Raw genomic sequence first — 15,993 nt, forward strand, 5'->3', positions numbered from 1 at the left:
TTTATTCTTCTAAAAAAAAGTTCTAACTTGAGTGCAGTAAGGGGATACAAATATGTAGCAATAAATGATGTTTCCATATTTCTCTGACCAATTGCTGGAAAACTTCCATGTTTGGTATGGAAACAGAGCTGGGCATCTAGCAGAAGGCTGTCATGGCAGTGATAGATGAACTGCCACCTTCACCCCTTTGACTTTGTTTCCTAGGCCTTTTATGTGAAGATTTTCTGAGCTCAGCCATTAGAACTGCTCATCACCAAGTGTCCCGTGGACAGCTCAAATTGGACAACCTGCAGGTGTCTTAAGCTCAACATAGTCAAAATAGATTTCATTATCTTTCAAACTCTTTATTCCCAAATTGGATATTACTATCAAGGGCACCTTCCCATCAACCTGACTGTCCTCAGGTGCTCACTTTCACTCACCCCCCCCCATATTCATCTAATTTGTTATTAACTCTTGTTGCTTCTACCCTCACAACATGTCTTCTTCTGCACCCTAGTAAGGAACTCCAATGGTCCCTTATTACATCCAGATTCAAATATAAAGTTTGGCATTTAAAACTCTTCATAACTCGGCTGGTTCTTACACTTTCCTCTCATCCACACCCTCTAGGCTGGCTGCCCCCATTGCTGGAATGCATTCCTTCTTCACCTCCTTTCTTCTCTAGCTTCCTTCAAGACACAGCTTAAATCTCACTTTCGAAAGCAATGAGCGTCACTCAAATAGGGCAGCTAGGTGGCACCATAATGCACAGAACAAGGCTCCTCTTCCCGAGTTCAAATCTGCACATTTACTAGTTGTGTGACTCTGGAAAAATCACTTAGCCCTATTTGCCTCAGTTTCCTTATGTGTAAAATGAACAGGAGAAAGAAAGAGCAACTTATTTCAGTATCTTTGCCAAGAAAAATCCAAATGGGGTCACAAAGAATAAGATACGACAAACTATCAAACAATAAAGGATCTATACTGGTCACATATTGAGATAGCAAACCACAAGTTAACATCATCTACATTTTATTGTATTTTTACTTATTTTGTTAAATATTTCCCAGTCATATTTTAATCCGGTTCAACCCCATTCAGGAGGGTTGTGGGCTACATATTTGGCATCTTTCCAGACCCTGCCTATAACTTGGATATTACTTTCTATTTTGATTACATCTTCTATGCACATAGTTATTGACATGTTGGCTTGTGCATTAGAATGTGAACTTTGAGGTCAGGCTTTGGCCATTATTTGTATGCCCATTTTAGGAAGCTTTTAATAAAGACTCATTGATTATATAATTGATTAGTGAGATAGAAGCATTTTTCCTCTCTCACATAAAGTATCTCTTTTCCCATCATCTTGTCATTGAGTCATGAACTCAACCTTAGTGACAGCCACCTAAAAGTATACACTCACAGTCACATATTACAACTGAATTCAGACTTGTGGGGTCTAGTCACCGTTGGAGACTGAGACAGGGAAAGAGACTGGTCCGCCTCCTCCTAGGATTTCTATATGCAAGACAGACAGACAGAGAGATAGCTCACATTTGCAAAGTGCTTTACGTAGATATTTCCATCCGACCCTCCCAATCAATGGCCCTGTGCGTGCCTGGACACTGCAATAAAGGAGCAGACCCCCTGACTTTTCTCTTTGCAACTGTGAAAATGATTGTTTTCCATAGAGGGCCAGCCCGCGTCATCCCCAAGGTCAGTAAACTCCAGTGGCTCCCTATAACCTCCAAAGAGCAAATGAAAACTTCTGCTATCGGCTCTTAAATGACCCTAACCCATTTTCAGATTCTTAACTCTAAATGAAAAATTCTAAATTGCTAAATGCCTTGCCCATGCCTACTTCCCAGTTCCCCACTTTCCTCCCCCTAGGTCCCCTAGGGTGCAGCAACACCGCTCTCACAAACTGCCTCGCGTTCCAGGACGCCCTCCCTCCCCGCCTCCGCCCCTCGGTCTCGAGATTCGGCTCAGACACCCTCCGCCAGGGCTCGCCCCGCCGTGGCAGAGAGCTCTCACAGAGTTACTTGCGCGGTGTCCCCCGGAGGCGAGGGACCCGCTTCTCGCCTTGCACCCTTTCTTGGCGCTCAGAAAACAGTGACCGCGCAGCCAACGCGTCTGTTCTCTGTTCAGCTGTCCCTCTGGGGGCAGCGAGGTGGCGCACCGAGGAGCAGCGCCGGAGTCAGGGACTGCCCTGCCGGCCCGCTGTCAGGCCTTGGCTCGGGCCGGGCCGAAACTTCGCCGTAGCCTTAGCTGTGCGGCGCGCTGGAGAGGGAGCGGCCGCGGCGCGGGTGTCTTTGCCCAGGAAGCCCGACGAGAGGCCACCGAGTCACCCGGAGCGGCGCAGCTAGCAGCCGCGTTTTAAGTACTGGCCACGGCGCGGCCCAAATTTAGGCGTCCGGGCCGGCCGGGTGAGCAAGAGCCCTCTTCGGGCATTCAAAGCGCCCCCTGCTTACGCAAAGCGACCCCGGGAGCCCCAGTCTGTTCCTCGGTAAAACGGGGCTCGCAAGTGCTCCGGGATCTCCGCCCAAGAGGCCCGGGGGAGGCCGGGGCCGCCCGCCGCGCCCCAACGACGACGGAAACCTCAGACTGTCAGGGAGCCGGAGCCGAGGAGGGCCTCCCCTCGGGCTTTGGAGCAGCCGGTCCGCCCGCGGCCGTAGCCAGATTAAAATGTCCCTGGGAAGCGGCTCACAAAGTAAACGATGCAGCCCGCGCAGACGGCGCGTTTTAGCACCACGCTAGGTCCCGCGGACGGTTTTCTGGCCCGGCTCCCGGTGGGAGCCGGACCGCGGGGACATTTCGGAGCGGACACCGGGCCGGGCCCGCTGACTGCAGCGCGGGAAGGAGGGTAACGCGGGGACTCAGTTTCCCCCATTCCCCTGCCCCTCCCAGGGGGGGCCCGGCGCCGCTTCTTTCGCCGCCCCCTCGCCCCTTCCCTCGCAAAAGCTGCGAGACCCCAGCGCGAGCGGGCTGGGGGCGGGGCTTGCCGCCGGGGGCGGAGCCTGCGGGGCGGGGGCGTGTCCCGGGTGTGTTCTCCAGGGGCGGGGCCCCGGGGGAGGGGCTGGGGCCGCCCCTGCGCCCTCGGGCCCGGGTGGGTCCTGGCCCCTGCAGCGAACAGCTGCTCGAGCTCCGGGGCTGGGGGTCCCGGCTGATCCCAATGTCTGAGTTGGAGAGCCAGCGAGCGCCCCCGGAGGGTCTGAGAGGTAGGAGAGGCCGTGGGGCGGGGGCGGGGGCCGGAGGGTCCCAGGCAGGATTTTCTGGGCTATTGGCTCGCTTTGCCGGACCCCGAGCCTACCTCCTTCCTCTGGGAACGAGCGGGGAGGGACGCACGCCCGGGCGTACACCTTGGGGTGCTGCTGGAGCGTGGAAGGTGAGGGGAGGGCGGGGCTGCCGCTGAAGGAGCGGGTCAGTGTGTCTGTCCGGCCGGCTCGTCAGCTGCCGCCCGGGACTGGCACGTCCGAGGCGGACTCCCACTTACCTCCCTCCGGGTCCCTGAGGGTGCTTCCCCCCCCCCTCCCCAAGTGCTGTACGGGGGCGGGGGGGAATGGGGCAGAAGCGGGAGCCAAAAATAGCCTTCTCCCCCGAGGTCGTCCCGAGCAGGAGGGGCAAGCACAGCCCTTCTGGACTCACCCCTGCGGAGCTTCCCTCCCTTCCCACCCCAGAGCCTCTGAGCGCTCCCCAAGATTTGGGTCTCTACAACTATACAGGGATTAGCGAAAACTTCCCCCCCCTAAAAAAAAAACCACTTCTTTTTATTAACAAAACACGTTAAGAACCCAAAATGTGTGAGACCTGGGCGCTCTTGTAACCCGAGAGAAAGAGATAAGCAGGAATTACAGAACCTCAGAATTTCGGACTCGGCCAGGACCTTAAAAGGCTTCTAGTCCTGTGCCTGCTAGAAAAGATTCTCCAACGCAGCAAACCTCATTAGTGGCCCTCCAGCCTCTACTTGAAGACCTCCAAGGAGGGAGGAAACGTCACCTCCAGAGACAGCTGGCCATTGTAGCTTTGCATAGCTCTTATTAGGTTTTTCCTTTAAATAAACAAAAAACTGCCTCCTTGTTACTTCTACCCATTGCTTCTAGGTCCTTCCTCCAAGGCCAAATTGAATCCCTTTTCCTCTTGACGTACATTTGGAGACAAAAAGCCAGCTTTTGTGTGCCCCTTGAGTTTCCTCTTCTCCAGGTTAAGTATCCCCTAACCTTTCAGTTTACCCTCCTGAAGACCCTACTTCTAGGAAGTTTACAATTTATGGAAGGGGAAAGACCAGTACACAATAGCAATGATATCAGGGCGATTGAAATAAGTGAAAAGAAAGAATACAAACAAATAAAATTATTTTAAGAAACTTAAAGAGATCACTTTAAGTTGGTAAAAATGGGGAAGGCTTCTTGGAAGAGAAGACAACCGAGTTAGGTCATGCATTTCAACAAGTCTTCAGATAACAAGAAAATGGAAGTGCTATTCATTGGTGGAATGAACAAAGATGGAAGAGGGCAGGATGAGGAGAGAAAATAATTTAATTTAGTTGAAAGGTAATATGTGTGAAGGGTAGTAGTAGGAAGTCAGGGTGGAAAAGTAGGCTGAAGACAGGTTGTGGAAGGAATGCTTGTGCTAAAGAGGCTATTTTATCCTGGAGGCAATGAGGGAGTCACGGACCATTTTTGAACATGGCAACGACATGGCCCAGCCAGTGTGTTAGGTTTTATGATGGTCCCTCTTCTGTGCAGCCTTCTGTCACATCTGTGCAAAGCTTGTAAACCCTCCCCAACATCTGGACAGGCTGTGTTGAGGCTAACATCTGGATTGTTGTGTGACATTGCTCCATTACATCTGTGCAGAATTCTGCAAAGGGCTTTCATGGCTACTAACTCTTTGGGTCTTCACAAAACTACAAGGGTTGTTTCTCACTTCTGGGATGGGGAAACCAAAAGTCAGAAAAGGAAAGCTGTACAATAGCATAGTGTGGCTAGATCCTCTCCCCCGAGTTTGCTGCAGACATCTGTAAAATAAGGGGTGGCTGGATGACTAGATACCTTCTACTTTATATTTGTGGGGGTTTTTTGTTTTGTTTTATTTTTTGCTGAGGCAATTGGGATTAAGTGACTAGCCCAGGATGACACAGCTAGGAAGTGTGTCTGGGAGCAGATTTGAACTCAGGCCCTCCTGACTTCAGGTCTGGTGCTCTCTCCACTGGGCCACCTAGCTACCCCACTTGTGGTCATTTTAAACCCAGACCTTTATTTTTTTAGGGCCCTGTAAAAGCTATCACAACTTGCTGGGCTTAGTGTACCAGTACTCTTCCCAATTCATTCTCATAGCATCTTTTCTCTACCTTCTAAACATTCACTGGCAATTAAGTCTCAACTTTTAAGTCTGTCCTAAACCTTCTGACTTTCCTGCTTCCTGAATATTGCTTGGCTTCTTGGACTCAGAAATTTGTCCCTTCTCCCTTAAGCCTTTAGCCTAAATTACCCTTCCAAGATAATTTTGTGCCCTAGTTTGTCCTCCCACTCTCTATTTCCCCATCTCCAGACCATATACATGATTATGTTTTCTAGTCAATTCACAATGTTAAAGAGTCAACTGATTTATGAAGGATTCATGGAAGAAAATTAAAGTGAGTAAAAGATCAAGAGCAAACCAGTCTAGATAGTACCTAAACCTTCTAGCCTCATCTTTAAGATTCTCTAGGAGGAAACCGACGCAAGATCCCAGAGCCTCCCTTAGAGTCCTACAGAGGCATGAAGACTCCCCAACACTTCCCTGCCAATCTAGGATTTATCCACATGTTGTGCTCTGGGTGGTATTGACTGGCCCATCCTGTAATTTCATGCCTTCTCTTGGCCAATCAGTCACATCACACTAGGTGCCTCCTTTCTTACCCAAGGAGAATGGGGCAGGGACGTATACAAAGAACTGTCACATGCAAGTATTTTTCCCCCCTCCCCTCACTTCAAAAATACCATTTTTTTCTCCTTTCCCTTTTTTTTCCTGCTGGAGAGCACAGTTTAGAGAGAAAAAGCTAAATGAGTTATAGAGGATAGGGAAAGTTTCCTGGAAGTGAAATAAGTTGGACCCTGAATAGCTAGTTTTGATTGGGATGTTGTTGATAGTGGAATAAGACTAGATGGGGAGCAGGAATGAATATAGCTTCTGTGGTGGGTGGGTGGGTGGAAAAGGATGAGACAATTATGTAAATAAAAAGCAACAGAAAAAAATCAGGACACTGATTAATGTAATGACCAAGCTAGACTTCAGAGGGCTGACACTGAGCATGGCTCCCACGATTTGGCAGAGAGGTGGTAAACTACTGGTGTGGAATGGAGTTATTGTCCCATGTGGCAAGTCTGTTGATTTTATTTAGATGTCTTCTCTTATATAGGAGAAAAAGAGAAGGAATATAAAAGTGACAACCATTGGGAAATAAATAACTGCCATTAAAAAAAAATTCATAAATCATTTAAGATATAAAAGCAGGGTGAATAGAGAAATGACAAATATGTTGAGGCCAGTTGGTGGAGAACCTTGAAACAAATTGAGGTTCTTGAAATTGATTCTATTGGCAGTGGAAGTCATCAAAGGCTCTGGAGCTGAGGAATGATGGAAGTGAAGAGAAATTCATTGTTCCCCTAAATTCAACCCTATGTGGACATTCTCAGTCAAATGAAATACTCTAGTTATGTCTGCCTATTTGTAGGGAGAACTGAGAGCTAATTGTAGTTGGTGGAGGACTTTGTAAATTTAAGGACAGAGGGTCTGCTTTGTTCTGAGGGGAAGGGGATGTGCTCAGAAGAGCTAGTTGTAGGGACAGCAGTTATTTAGGCATGAACTGCTCTGAGCCAGATTCATCCTCTCATCTCAGCCATGGATTCTATGATGGGAAGAGTCCCTCATAAGTTCTTCAACCTACAAGGGTTAACTCCCCAGCTTCCTCCACTTTTATCTTCTTGGGAGTGAGGAGGAAGGTCGAAAGCTCTTGGGAAAGTGATCCCAGTAAGAATCTGTTCCCATCTAGGTCCCAGGAGAGAAGTCATGCTGGGGGTGGAAAGGAGGTCTGCCTGAGCATCCATGTATGAGTGTTTGCATTTGCGTTTGCGCGTGTCCATTTCTCTGGTTGTCCCTTAGGCTAGGACAAGTTGAAACTCGATCCTGTCAAGGCTTGACAGTGTCCTGCTGACCACCCATAAACCACTCTCCTGAGGAGATTCTTCCCTTTCTGAGCTAAGAAGATGGGGTAGATTTATCAGCTTCTTTTTACCCTTGAGCCCAGAGCCTGCAGCACTGTCAAAAGTAGCTGAAGGCAACCAGAACACCCATTGGTCAATACCCAGGCTGTAGATGGAGTATGCATGACATGTCAGGAATAGTCTCTCAGTTGTTCTGGGTTTTTAATACCCCTGCATCTCATCCCTAAGCAATGCAGAAACGGAGGGTTGGTGGTCACTCATGCACAGCTGGGGTGTGTGACTTTTTGTGTGTGTGTCTTAGACCTTTTGGCAAACTGGTGAAACTTATAGATCTCTTCTAAAAATTAATAATTTATGGAAATGCTCAATTTCAGATAGAGGTTAATAAAAATAAAGATGTATCTTTTTTTCTATTCAAGTTCACAGATTCTCCTGAAATCTATGATACAGAGGATACCTTGGGAGTAAGGCAAGTTTACAGGGTGTTCAGTGTCTAGGAAGGAGATGGGGTAGGCAAAGACTTTAGTCTTGAGTATCTCTTAAGGAAACCAAGTGTGTGAATTCAGAGACTCAATCCAGGTGCTTACTCTCAGAAAACTTTTTACATATTTAGCAGACTTTACATGGAGGGGGAAGTAGAAGCAGGGAAGAAAGGATAGAGAAAAAGCTGTTTGAAGCTAGAACTATGTCTACGTGTGGCTTTTAGTAGCTAAGTGATACAGTAGATAGAGCACTGGACCTGGAGTCAGACTCAAATTTAAATCAAAGCTTCAGAAACTGGGTGATCTCAGGGACAAGTTAACCTTTGCCTACCTCAGTTTTTGCTTCTATAAAAGAGATAAAAAGCACCTACCTTCCAGGGTTGTGAAGATAAAACAAGATATTTGTAAAGCACTTTGCAAATCTTACAAATATTATATAAATGCTATTGTTTGCATCTTGGTCTTTCCATCTGTGATGTGAGTAGGATGTGTCTCTGGCCTCTAAGAAGAATGTGATGAAAAGGTATTTTGACAACTACCAGTGTAGAAAAGTATTTGCTGCTTCTATTTCCTTCTACCCTAGTTTTCTAGAGGTGGCCTGAACTCTGTGATCTTGATTATGGCCCCATGTTTAAGGAAGTGATTCATATATGGCAGTTTCTAAAAGTATACCTTAACTCGGACTCTGTGGGCAGGGGGAAAACTGTGTTTCAGGGTGGATGCGCTCTCCCTCTGGTATCCTGGTCATGTCTTTCACCACCACTACAGCCAGATTATTGGAATCTCTGAAGCTGGTCTTGAGACAACAAGCACTGACCTTTCCTTGGATATAGACCCACATGATACTCACCAGGAGCAACAGACCCAATCAGACACTTGGTCCAAAAATCTAGGGCGCAGCAGAGAACATACATATTTGTTGGGCATTCATTTACAAGAATACATGGGTGACTAACACATTAGAATGTGCATAGAAATCACTTCATGAGCTGCTAAGAATGGGGGAGCATAAATATGGAGAGGATGGAAAAAAATATTAAGGATGGAAAAACATCATTAAGTCGATGACCCAACCCTGTCATCAGCTGGGTAGGGATAGGTGGGATTAAATATTAAGTCATCATGTGTTCATGGATTTAGAACTGATCATGTAATCCCATGTCCTTATTTTATAGATCAGGAAGCTGGGCTTTTAAAAAAGATTAATTGATTTGCTTAGGACCACACAGGGAGTAAGTGGCAGAACCTAGATTCCTACTCAGGTTCTCTGACCCAAATGTCACAGACTTCTTGGAGGGAGGCAGGGTTAGCACCTGTTTTTAGCAATGAACAAAGATGGCCTGGGAAAGAGGATAGATTGTGGAGTTTGAGTGGCACTCCTGTCTGAGCCTGAGAGTGGGGTGGGGATGGGCTAAGATGGTGCTGAAGGGTCTCAGAGGGGCAGGCCACAGTGCCCTTTGACCTGTGGAGGCTGATCAGGGTAGAAGCCATGAATTGACCCTCACCCAGTCCACTTGGTTAATCAACTGGTCATGCAGGGAGAGAGCTCATACTTCAGGAGCCTGTGCCTGGGCGAGAGGGCAAACTCCAGGCTCCTCTTGGCATCTGGGCCGGCCCTATCGCCACACCCCATGGCCTTTCCCCTGGCTCTGTTCCTCCTTTCCATTCACCTGAGGGCTACAGGTGCCCTCACCCGCCAAACGATTGCATCCAGAGCAGCTTCAAGGATCCCGGCCTAGACCCCGTTGCTTCCCTCATCCCGGGACCCCACCAGTTTCTTCCTTCTTTGCCTAGTCCTCTTCAGTAATGATCTCGGGATAACAATTCCCACACGCATATGCCTTCCTCAGCCCCAGAAAAGCACTGGACACCTTCTTAATCCCCCCTAGCCCAGTGCAGCGCGAGAAATCGCGGCTCAGAGAGGGGCTGGTCTCGGGGGGATGTCCGAGCGGGAGTCGGCGCGAGGCCCGGCCCCGGGGCTGGAGGTTTGGGTGTTGGGGGCGGAGAGCCGGGGATAAGCCGGGACCCAGAGTGGGGCTCCGGAGGGACAGCTCTCCAGGTGGCCCCGATGCCCGGGGAGGTCTCGGCTGCTAGCCCAGCCCGGTCCCCGCCGCCCCAGGATCCGGTGTCACCGAGTCCGCTGGTCCCTTTCCCGGCCCACGCTCCCCGAGGCCCCAGGCTGACGGGGCGGGGCCCGGCCGGCGGGGGCGGAGTCCCCGGGCTGGGCGGGGAGATGGCTCCCGGCGGCGGGGGCGGAGCCTCGGGGCCCCGCCTCGGAGGGAGAGGCTCCATCTCGGGCCGGCAGAGGAGGAGGTGGCTCCCGATCCTGAGGCCGGCCTGCCCGCTAGCTGTTCCCGGCTGCGCTGCGCCCGCCGCCGCTGCGGCCCGTCCCCATGGCCTCCCCCCGGGAGCTCACCCAGAACCCGCTCAAGAAGATCTGGATGCCGTATAGCAACGGGCGGCCGGCACAGCACGCGTGTCCGCGCGGAGGTGAGGCGCCAGCCGCCGCCCGCGGGGGGGGGGGGGGGGGGGGGGGGCTGCTCCGGGCTGAGGAGGGGGCGCGCACCACGCATGTCCGGGGGAGTGAGGGGCGTGGGTGCACCTGGAAGGATGGGGGCGGGGCAGGCGAAGGCCAGGTGTCCCCGGAGGCAGGGGGCACCCACCGGGTGTCTGCCTGTGGAGCAGCCCTGGCTCCGGGGGCGCCCTGTGCGGGCACCTGTGCACCTGTGAGTGAGGGCTGTGCGGCTGGAGACCTGCGGCCCAGGGAGGAGGCTGCTGGAGGGGAAGGGGGCGTGTGCGTGCGTGTGTGCCCGCGTCCGTGTGTCCGGGAGAGCGCCGGTGGGGGGGAGCCCTCGGAGCCTGGGCATCCCAGGGAAAGAGCCCTGCATTCTAGGAGCCATAGTCGCTGACAGACTCGGCTTCGGACCAATTGTTTGCCCCCCAGAGGGATTCCCCAAGTCTTCCAGCCCCGGGATGCTCGGAGAGGGCAAGCGGGGGAAGGGGGCTCTGGCCGGGGAGGGGCTGTTGGATGGTCCGTGAAGCGCCCCTGCCCCCCGGAAGGGCATTCAGGAGTGAGGCTCGCTGCACTTTGGCCCTTGGGCGGGTTAGTCGGTGCCCTCCCCCTCCCCCTCCCCGGGACTGACCCTTCCCTTCCAGTGAGCGTAATGCGCCCTTTGGATGTTGTGTGTGTGCAGACACTTTGGTCCCCCTCCCTGGCTGTGGCGGAGGTGTTCTTAGCAGGTGGTTCCAAGGATAAATCTAAGGACTCGGGGTTCGGAAGGGGAAGCTGAAGAAGGCCATAGAGCAGCTGGAGCCCTTGAGCAACCTTTCTTGGGCAAGCCTTTGGCAGCTGGCGAAGCCTTTGCTTTCACTGGTTGATCTGCGGTGGGACAAGGAATATTGAGTAAGAAGCAGAGGATAGGGAGGGGAAGGGAGATAATTCTCCTTTTCATTCTTTCTGGCATTTTATCATAGGATTTCACTTCTTCCTTCCCCCACCCCTAGTCCGAATAAGTTAGACATACCTCTTACCTGCTGCTGCTCCTTTGTCCCCTGGTCTGACAAGTTTAAGCTCCCTGTGGGCCCTCATATCTGACACGGAATCTTTCAACCCAGGGTTACAGTCAGGAAACTGTCACACTTGGATGGGAAGAATCGGGGAAAGTCCCTCCATGGGAAGGCTCTTGACCCAGAGAAGATCTACTCTGGGTCTTGTCATTCCACCCCAGGCCTCAAGTTAGCTACTCCCTGCTAGAATTGGCCTCCGAGAATAGGTGATCTTTAACCCATCACAGTAAGTCGCAGCAATTATGTACTTTCCTCCCACTCCCTCCAATCCCAAGTAAAACAGTTTTGCAACTGAAGGCTCTCATGATGCCAAAGTTGGATTCTTTTCGACTCAAGTTCCCCCAAATCTGCTACATTTCTCCTGTCAGACGGGCTATCAGAAAAACTTGGGAACTTGGCCTTCTTTTGAGATTTGCTTTCCAAACTAGTTCTGCCTTTATAGTCAGTGGGGGTTGGAAACCATTTTATCTTATATACAATACATGTGCCTGCATCCTTTTGACAGAATTTCTTGTCTGTTTCCAGGGAAACAATCCACATTTCTCTGTTTGAATTCACACTTAAAAATAGAGCTTAAGCCAATCAGACAACAAGTTTCTGCCTCTCCTTTAGGATTTCTTTTCACCCTTTATTGGTTCTACAAATATTTTATCATTTGTATACCGTGGGTGAGGGGAAGGGCCATTGAGAGGGAGATCAGACTGAGTTCCTGGTCTGGGGAAAGATCATCTGGAGCAGAGGGAGGATAAAACTGAGGTGTAGAACAAAGGAAGTTGTGTTAAACACCATGATTAGTGATAGACTCTGGACTGAGGAAGGTCAGAGAGATTGCTTTTTGATAATAGGATCAGAAAATAATTCGTACGATAAAGTGACATTTGATCTGGACTTCCCGGCCAATTGGAATATAAAAAAGGAGTTTTATTTTATGGACTGTGGGGAGCCACTGAAATGGGAATATGTACCTAGAGAATGGTTATATATATATATATATATATATATATATATATATATATATATATACATTAGGAAAATAGTTTGGGAAACTATATTATGAAGCATAGATTCTAGGGGGAGAACTAATAAATACAGGGAAACTACTTAGGAGGCTACTTTAATGAACCATTTGAGAGATATGAGGACCAAGCTAAGGTGATAAGCTATGGGAAGAGATAAAAGGTGAACATATTGGAGAGATTATTGTGCAGGTATCTATAACAGGTCTTGGAACTTGATTGGATGTGGGAGATGAGACAAGGAAAAATCAATGACTTGAGAGTTTAAAACCTAGTGTTGGTATTGGTAGTACCCATTAACAAAAACAATTAAAATGATTTGTAAGCTATTCCCTAATTTAAAAAATAAGTGGTCAAAATATAATAGTTTTCAAAAAAGAAAATTGCCGACCACAGTTTGAGGGGAGGGAAGGGAAGGAAATTGCTAGTAATCAGGGAAATGAAAAGTAATAAATTCTGAAATGCAATGATGAAGTATAATTGAGACATTCACCTTACATCACAAACTGGCAAATATGATGAAGAATAACACTCATTCTGATAGATGAAAGTGAATTAATTCATTGCTGGCAGAGATATGAAATTTTGGTTTGGAAATATTGTGAAATATCCGGAATGTTGGTGAAATACTGTTTGAGAGAAATACATATTTGTACAATAAAAGTTATAAACTGTTGATACCTTTGCACCAGTAATCCCACTTTTAGAATGTTGATAAAGGGGTATTGACAGAAAGAAAAGGCCCATATGAAAATAATCACAACAGTATTATTTATATTAATAAAGAATTGAAAGCAAACTGTACCCCACAATTGGGGGTGGCACCCTCACTTTTTTTAAAAGTTGTGCCACAAGAATACTTACTGAACTATAAGAAATGAGGACAATAAAAAACACAAAGAAGCAGAGGAACACTTGACTACCTGGTTGGAAGAATAAGCCAGAAGGAGATGATAGTAACTACATAAATAAGAGCATTATTAAAACTCAGAAAAGAAATACTATAAAGGTCGTGATTTTCTTAATGTGGTTTATCCCTCTCCTAGCACAGATCACTATCTCATGTGTCAGATCCAATGCTGTTCTTAGACCCTATTGACAACTGGAAATTTACCCAAGGAAATTTTCTCCAGATTGGGAAATTTATTTTTTATTAGAAATTTAACCTTAAACCTCATTCCACACCTTGTAATAATAATTTACATTTAAATTAATTAATCTTGATCTGGAAGGGACAGTAGAGCACAATTAGTTCATTTACCTCATTTTACACAGGAAAAAAGGCCCATAGATGTTACAGATAAGTAGTTGTAGAATATGTTACCAATAAAAGTCAAAACTAGAAGTAATGAGATAACTTATTTTGGGGGGAATAACCACAGCATCCTAGGGTTTCTGTCTCCTCTTATTATATATATTGGCATACTATGTAGTATATAGGATCTATATTGACAAAATAAAATTTGTCAATAAGTCTGAAGGAGTAAGGGGGAATGAAATGAATTTTATTTTTTACAAATTTAATTTTCAGTGTTGGTAGAATATCCAGATGATAGCTGGTTTTGTGGATCTAGAACTCGGAAGAGAGCTCAGTTCTAGGAAAAAGATTGGGGGAACATCTATATAGAGAGTGAATGCAGTATTCTGAAAGAGAGAGAGAGAGAAAGAAAAGCCAAAGCAAGTAGTGATGGTCTCTCCCTTAGGCTTATCTATAAGGAATAGTCAAGAGAGATAGAAGAGCCTTGGGAGCTGAGGATCAGGGAAGCTTAGGGAAGGGAGGGAATGTGGAAGGAGGGGCCAGTCAATATTGTCAAATACAATTGATATCTGGAAGAATATAAAGACTTTAGATAAAGCTACTTAGCTTGGATGTTAGGTCATTGGTGACCTTGGAGTGGGCAGTTTCCTTGGAATAGTGAGGATGTAAGCCCAATTGTAGGAAGCCGAGGATCTTAGTATTTTTCTCTGGATATTTTAGCAAAAAGAACAAACCAATCTTCCTTCTAGCTTCCTTATATCTTAGGAAAATAGGAGTTCTCCTCAAACATTTATTAAGAACCTAGATATAGAAAGTTAGGCTGTGAGGATACAAAACCAAAAATGAAACTTCCCTAAAGGAGCTTCTATTCTACTTGTTAAAAATATGTACCCAGTTAAGTAGATAGAAAATAGATACAAAACAATTTCCTTCATGGAGAGATAGAGAGATTGGGGAGGAAGATGACTTGACTACTACGGTGATTAGAAAAGGTCTTGTGTGGAAGGTGCCATTATAATTGAGGATGCTATATTTACCAGAAGAGAAAGATGTGGACGGAGAATGCACCAGGCTATGGGAACAGCCTGTTCAATCCATATAATGAACTGGCTTGCCTGGATGCCAGTTTTCACTTTCCTTTGGTGATGTCCTGGGTAGCTTGGTGGGCATCTGTTTAGAAAGCCTGAAGGACAACTAGGATTATAATTCTCCTCGAGACAAGCAGGGAATGGTACATAGATTCTTTTGCTCCTTAAATAGGCCTTTCAGGTTCAAGTGGCCTTCACCTCTGGTGGAGGTCTCCAGAAACCCCACCTTGACTGTTTCCAATCAAGTTGTGACATCAACCCTGAACCCCCCAAGTTATATTTCCCCTATAAAAGATCTGCACATACTATAGATCTTATAATGTGAGAATGGGCATTTATTTGGTTTCCATAGTTATGAAAATTAAATTGGAAAAATGAAACTTAACTATAAGGTTTAGATTTGTATGGGAGGCCCCTGGATTTTGTCCTTCCCCTCCTGAGGTAATCTCCCTCCATAAGAATGAAGAATATAATCTCTTTGAGGGAAGGACTCTATGTGATGATATGGTATAGCTTTTAGGGAAATATATCCTTGGTTTAGGGATCCCCTGACCTTGGGGCTTCTGTTCTATTAAATAAATCAGTAGTCCTACCTCTTCTGCCTCAGGACACTCCCATACCCAATCTGTCCCGATTCTGATCATTCCTTAGTCAGATACCTTCTGGCCTCAGGAAACTCCCACAGATCAAACTCCTGAGATAATAGGGAAGAAGGCCACTCTTCAATTCCTTGCTGACTGGCAGTCTTGTCAGTAATAATCTGATCAACAGAGAACCACTCCTTCCTGAGACTAATTGTTCCTACCTCTGAGCCATAGAATTAGAATATCTATGATTGAAAGCTGTATAAAAATTTCTCCTTTGCTTCTTTTTCTTTATTGCATTCCCTTAGAATTCAGTCTGCTTTGTAATGACGTTATATTGCAATAAAACTTTGCCCCTTGACTAGGAGATGGGTTCAAGCCTGCAAATTCTTTTGACACCTCACGATATTGATCTGGGACCTCAAACTTTTGGGGTCTCTACCTTCTCAACCTCAACAATAAGAAAAGGGAGTTTTCCTCTTGGACAAGGAAGGATTGGAAGAGTGGAGACATGATCTAACCTCAAAGTTGTTATAGAAGAATGGGTAAAAATGAAGTCAGAAAATTTTTCCTTTGGATTTAAAGGATTTGTGGAACTTGGGGTAAAAAGAAATGTTTGCCTTCTTTTGCCTCCTTTTCTTTTTAAGCTCTCATTTACCTAGTTTCATTTGAGTGTGAAACAAACTAGCTTCAAAGAGATGTAGTTAGATAGACTCCAGTTTATGCAAAAAAAAAAAAAAGGTCCCCACCAGGTTAGTGGATTAAAAATCTCTAGAGTATGTATGAATTTGAAGGATGAAGTGTCTGGTAG

At 47.1% G+C, this 15,993-nt stretch overlaps 1 protein-coding gene across 4 annotated transcripts in view; it reads left to right on the forward strand.

The window, feature by feature from the left end:
- The first annotated feature begins 3,049 nt into the window (after window positions 1-3,049).
- PFKFB4 (6-phosphofructo-2-kinase/fructose-2,6-biphosphatase 4) overlaps window positions 3,050-15,993 on the forward strand; it is a 74,516-nt gene continuing 61,572 nt past the window's right edge. Inside the window, exon 1 of one of the 4 annotated variants that reach the window (XM_031961160.1) lies at window positions 3,050-3,200. In XM_031961160.1, coding sequence (XP_031817020.1) covers window positions 3,155-3,200 — 46 coding nt within the window. In that variant the 5' untranslated portion in view covers window positions 3,050-3,154. Of the gene's footprint in view, window positions 3,201-9,899; window positions 10,160-15,993 lie in introns of those variants that run through there. The other 3 variants (XM_031961156.1, XM_031961148.1, XM_031961140.1) reach the window with 3 other exon arrangements.

Source organism: Sarcophilus harrisii, chromosome 1 (genome assembly GCF_902635505.1).
Source record: "Sarcophilus harrisii chromosome 1, mSarHar1.11, whole genome shotgun sequence".
Taxonomy (NCBI): domain Eukaryota; kingdom Metazoa; phylum Chordata; class Mammalia; order Dasyuromorphia; family Dasyuridae; genus Sarcophilus; species Sarcophilus harrisii.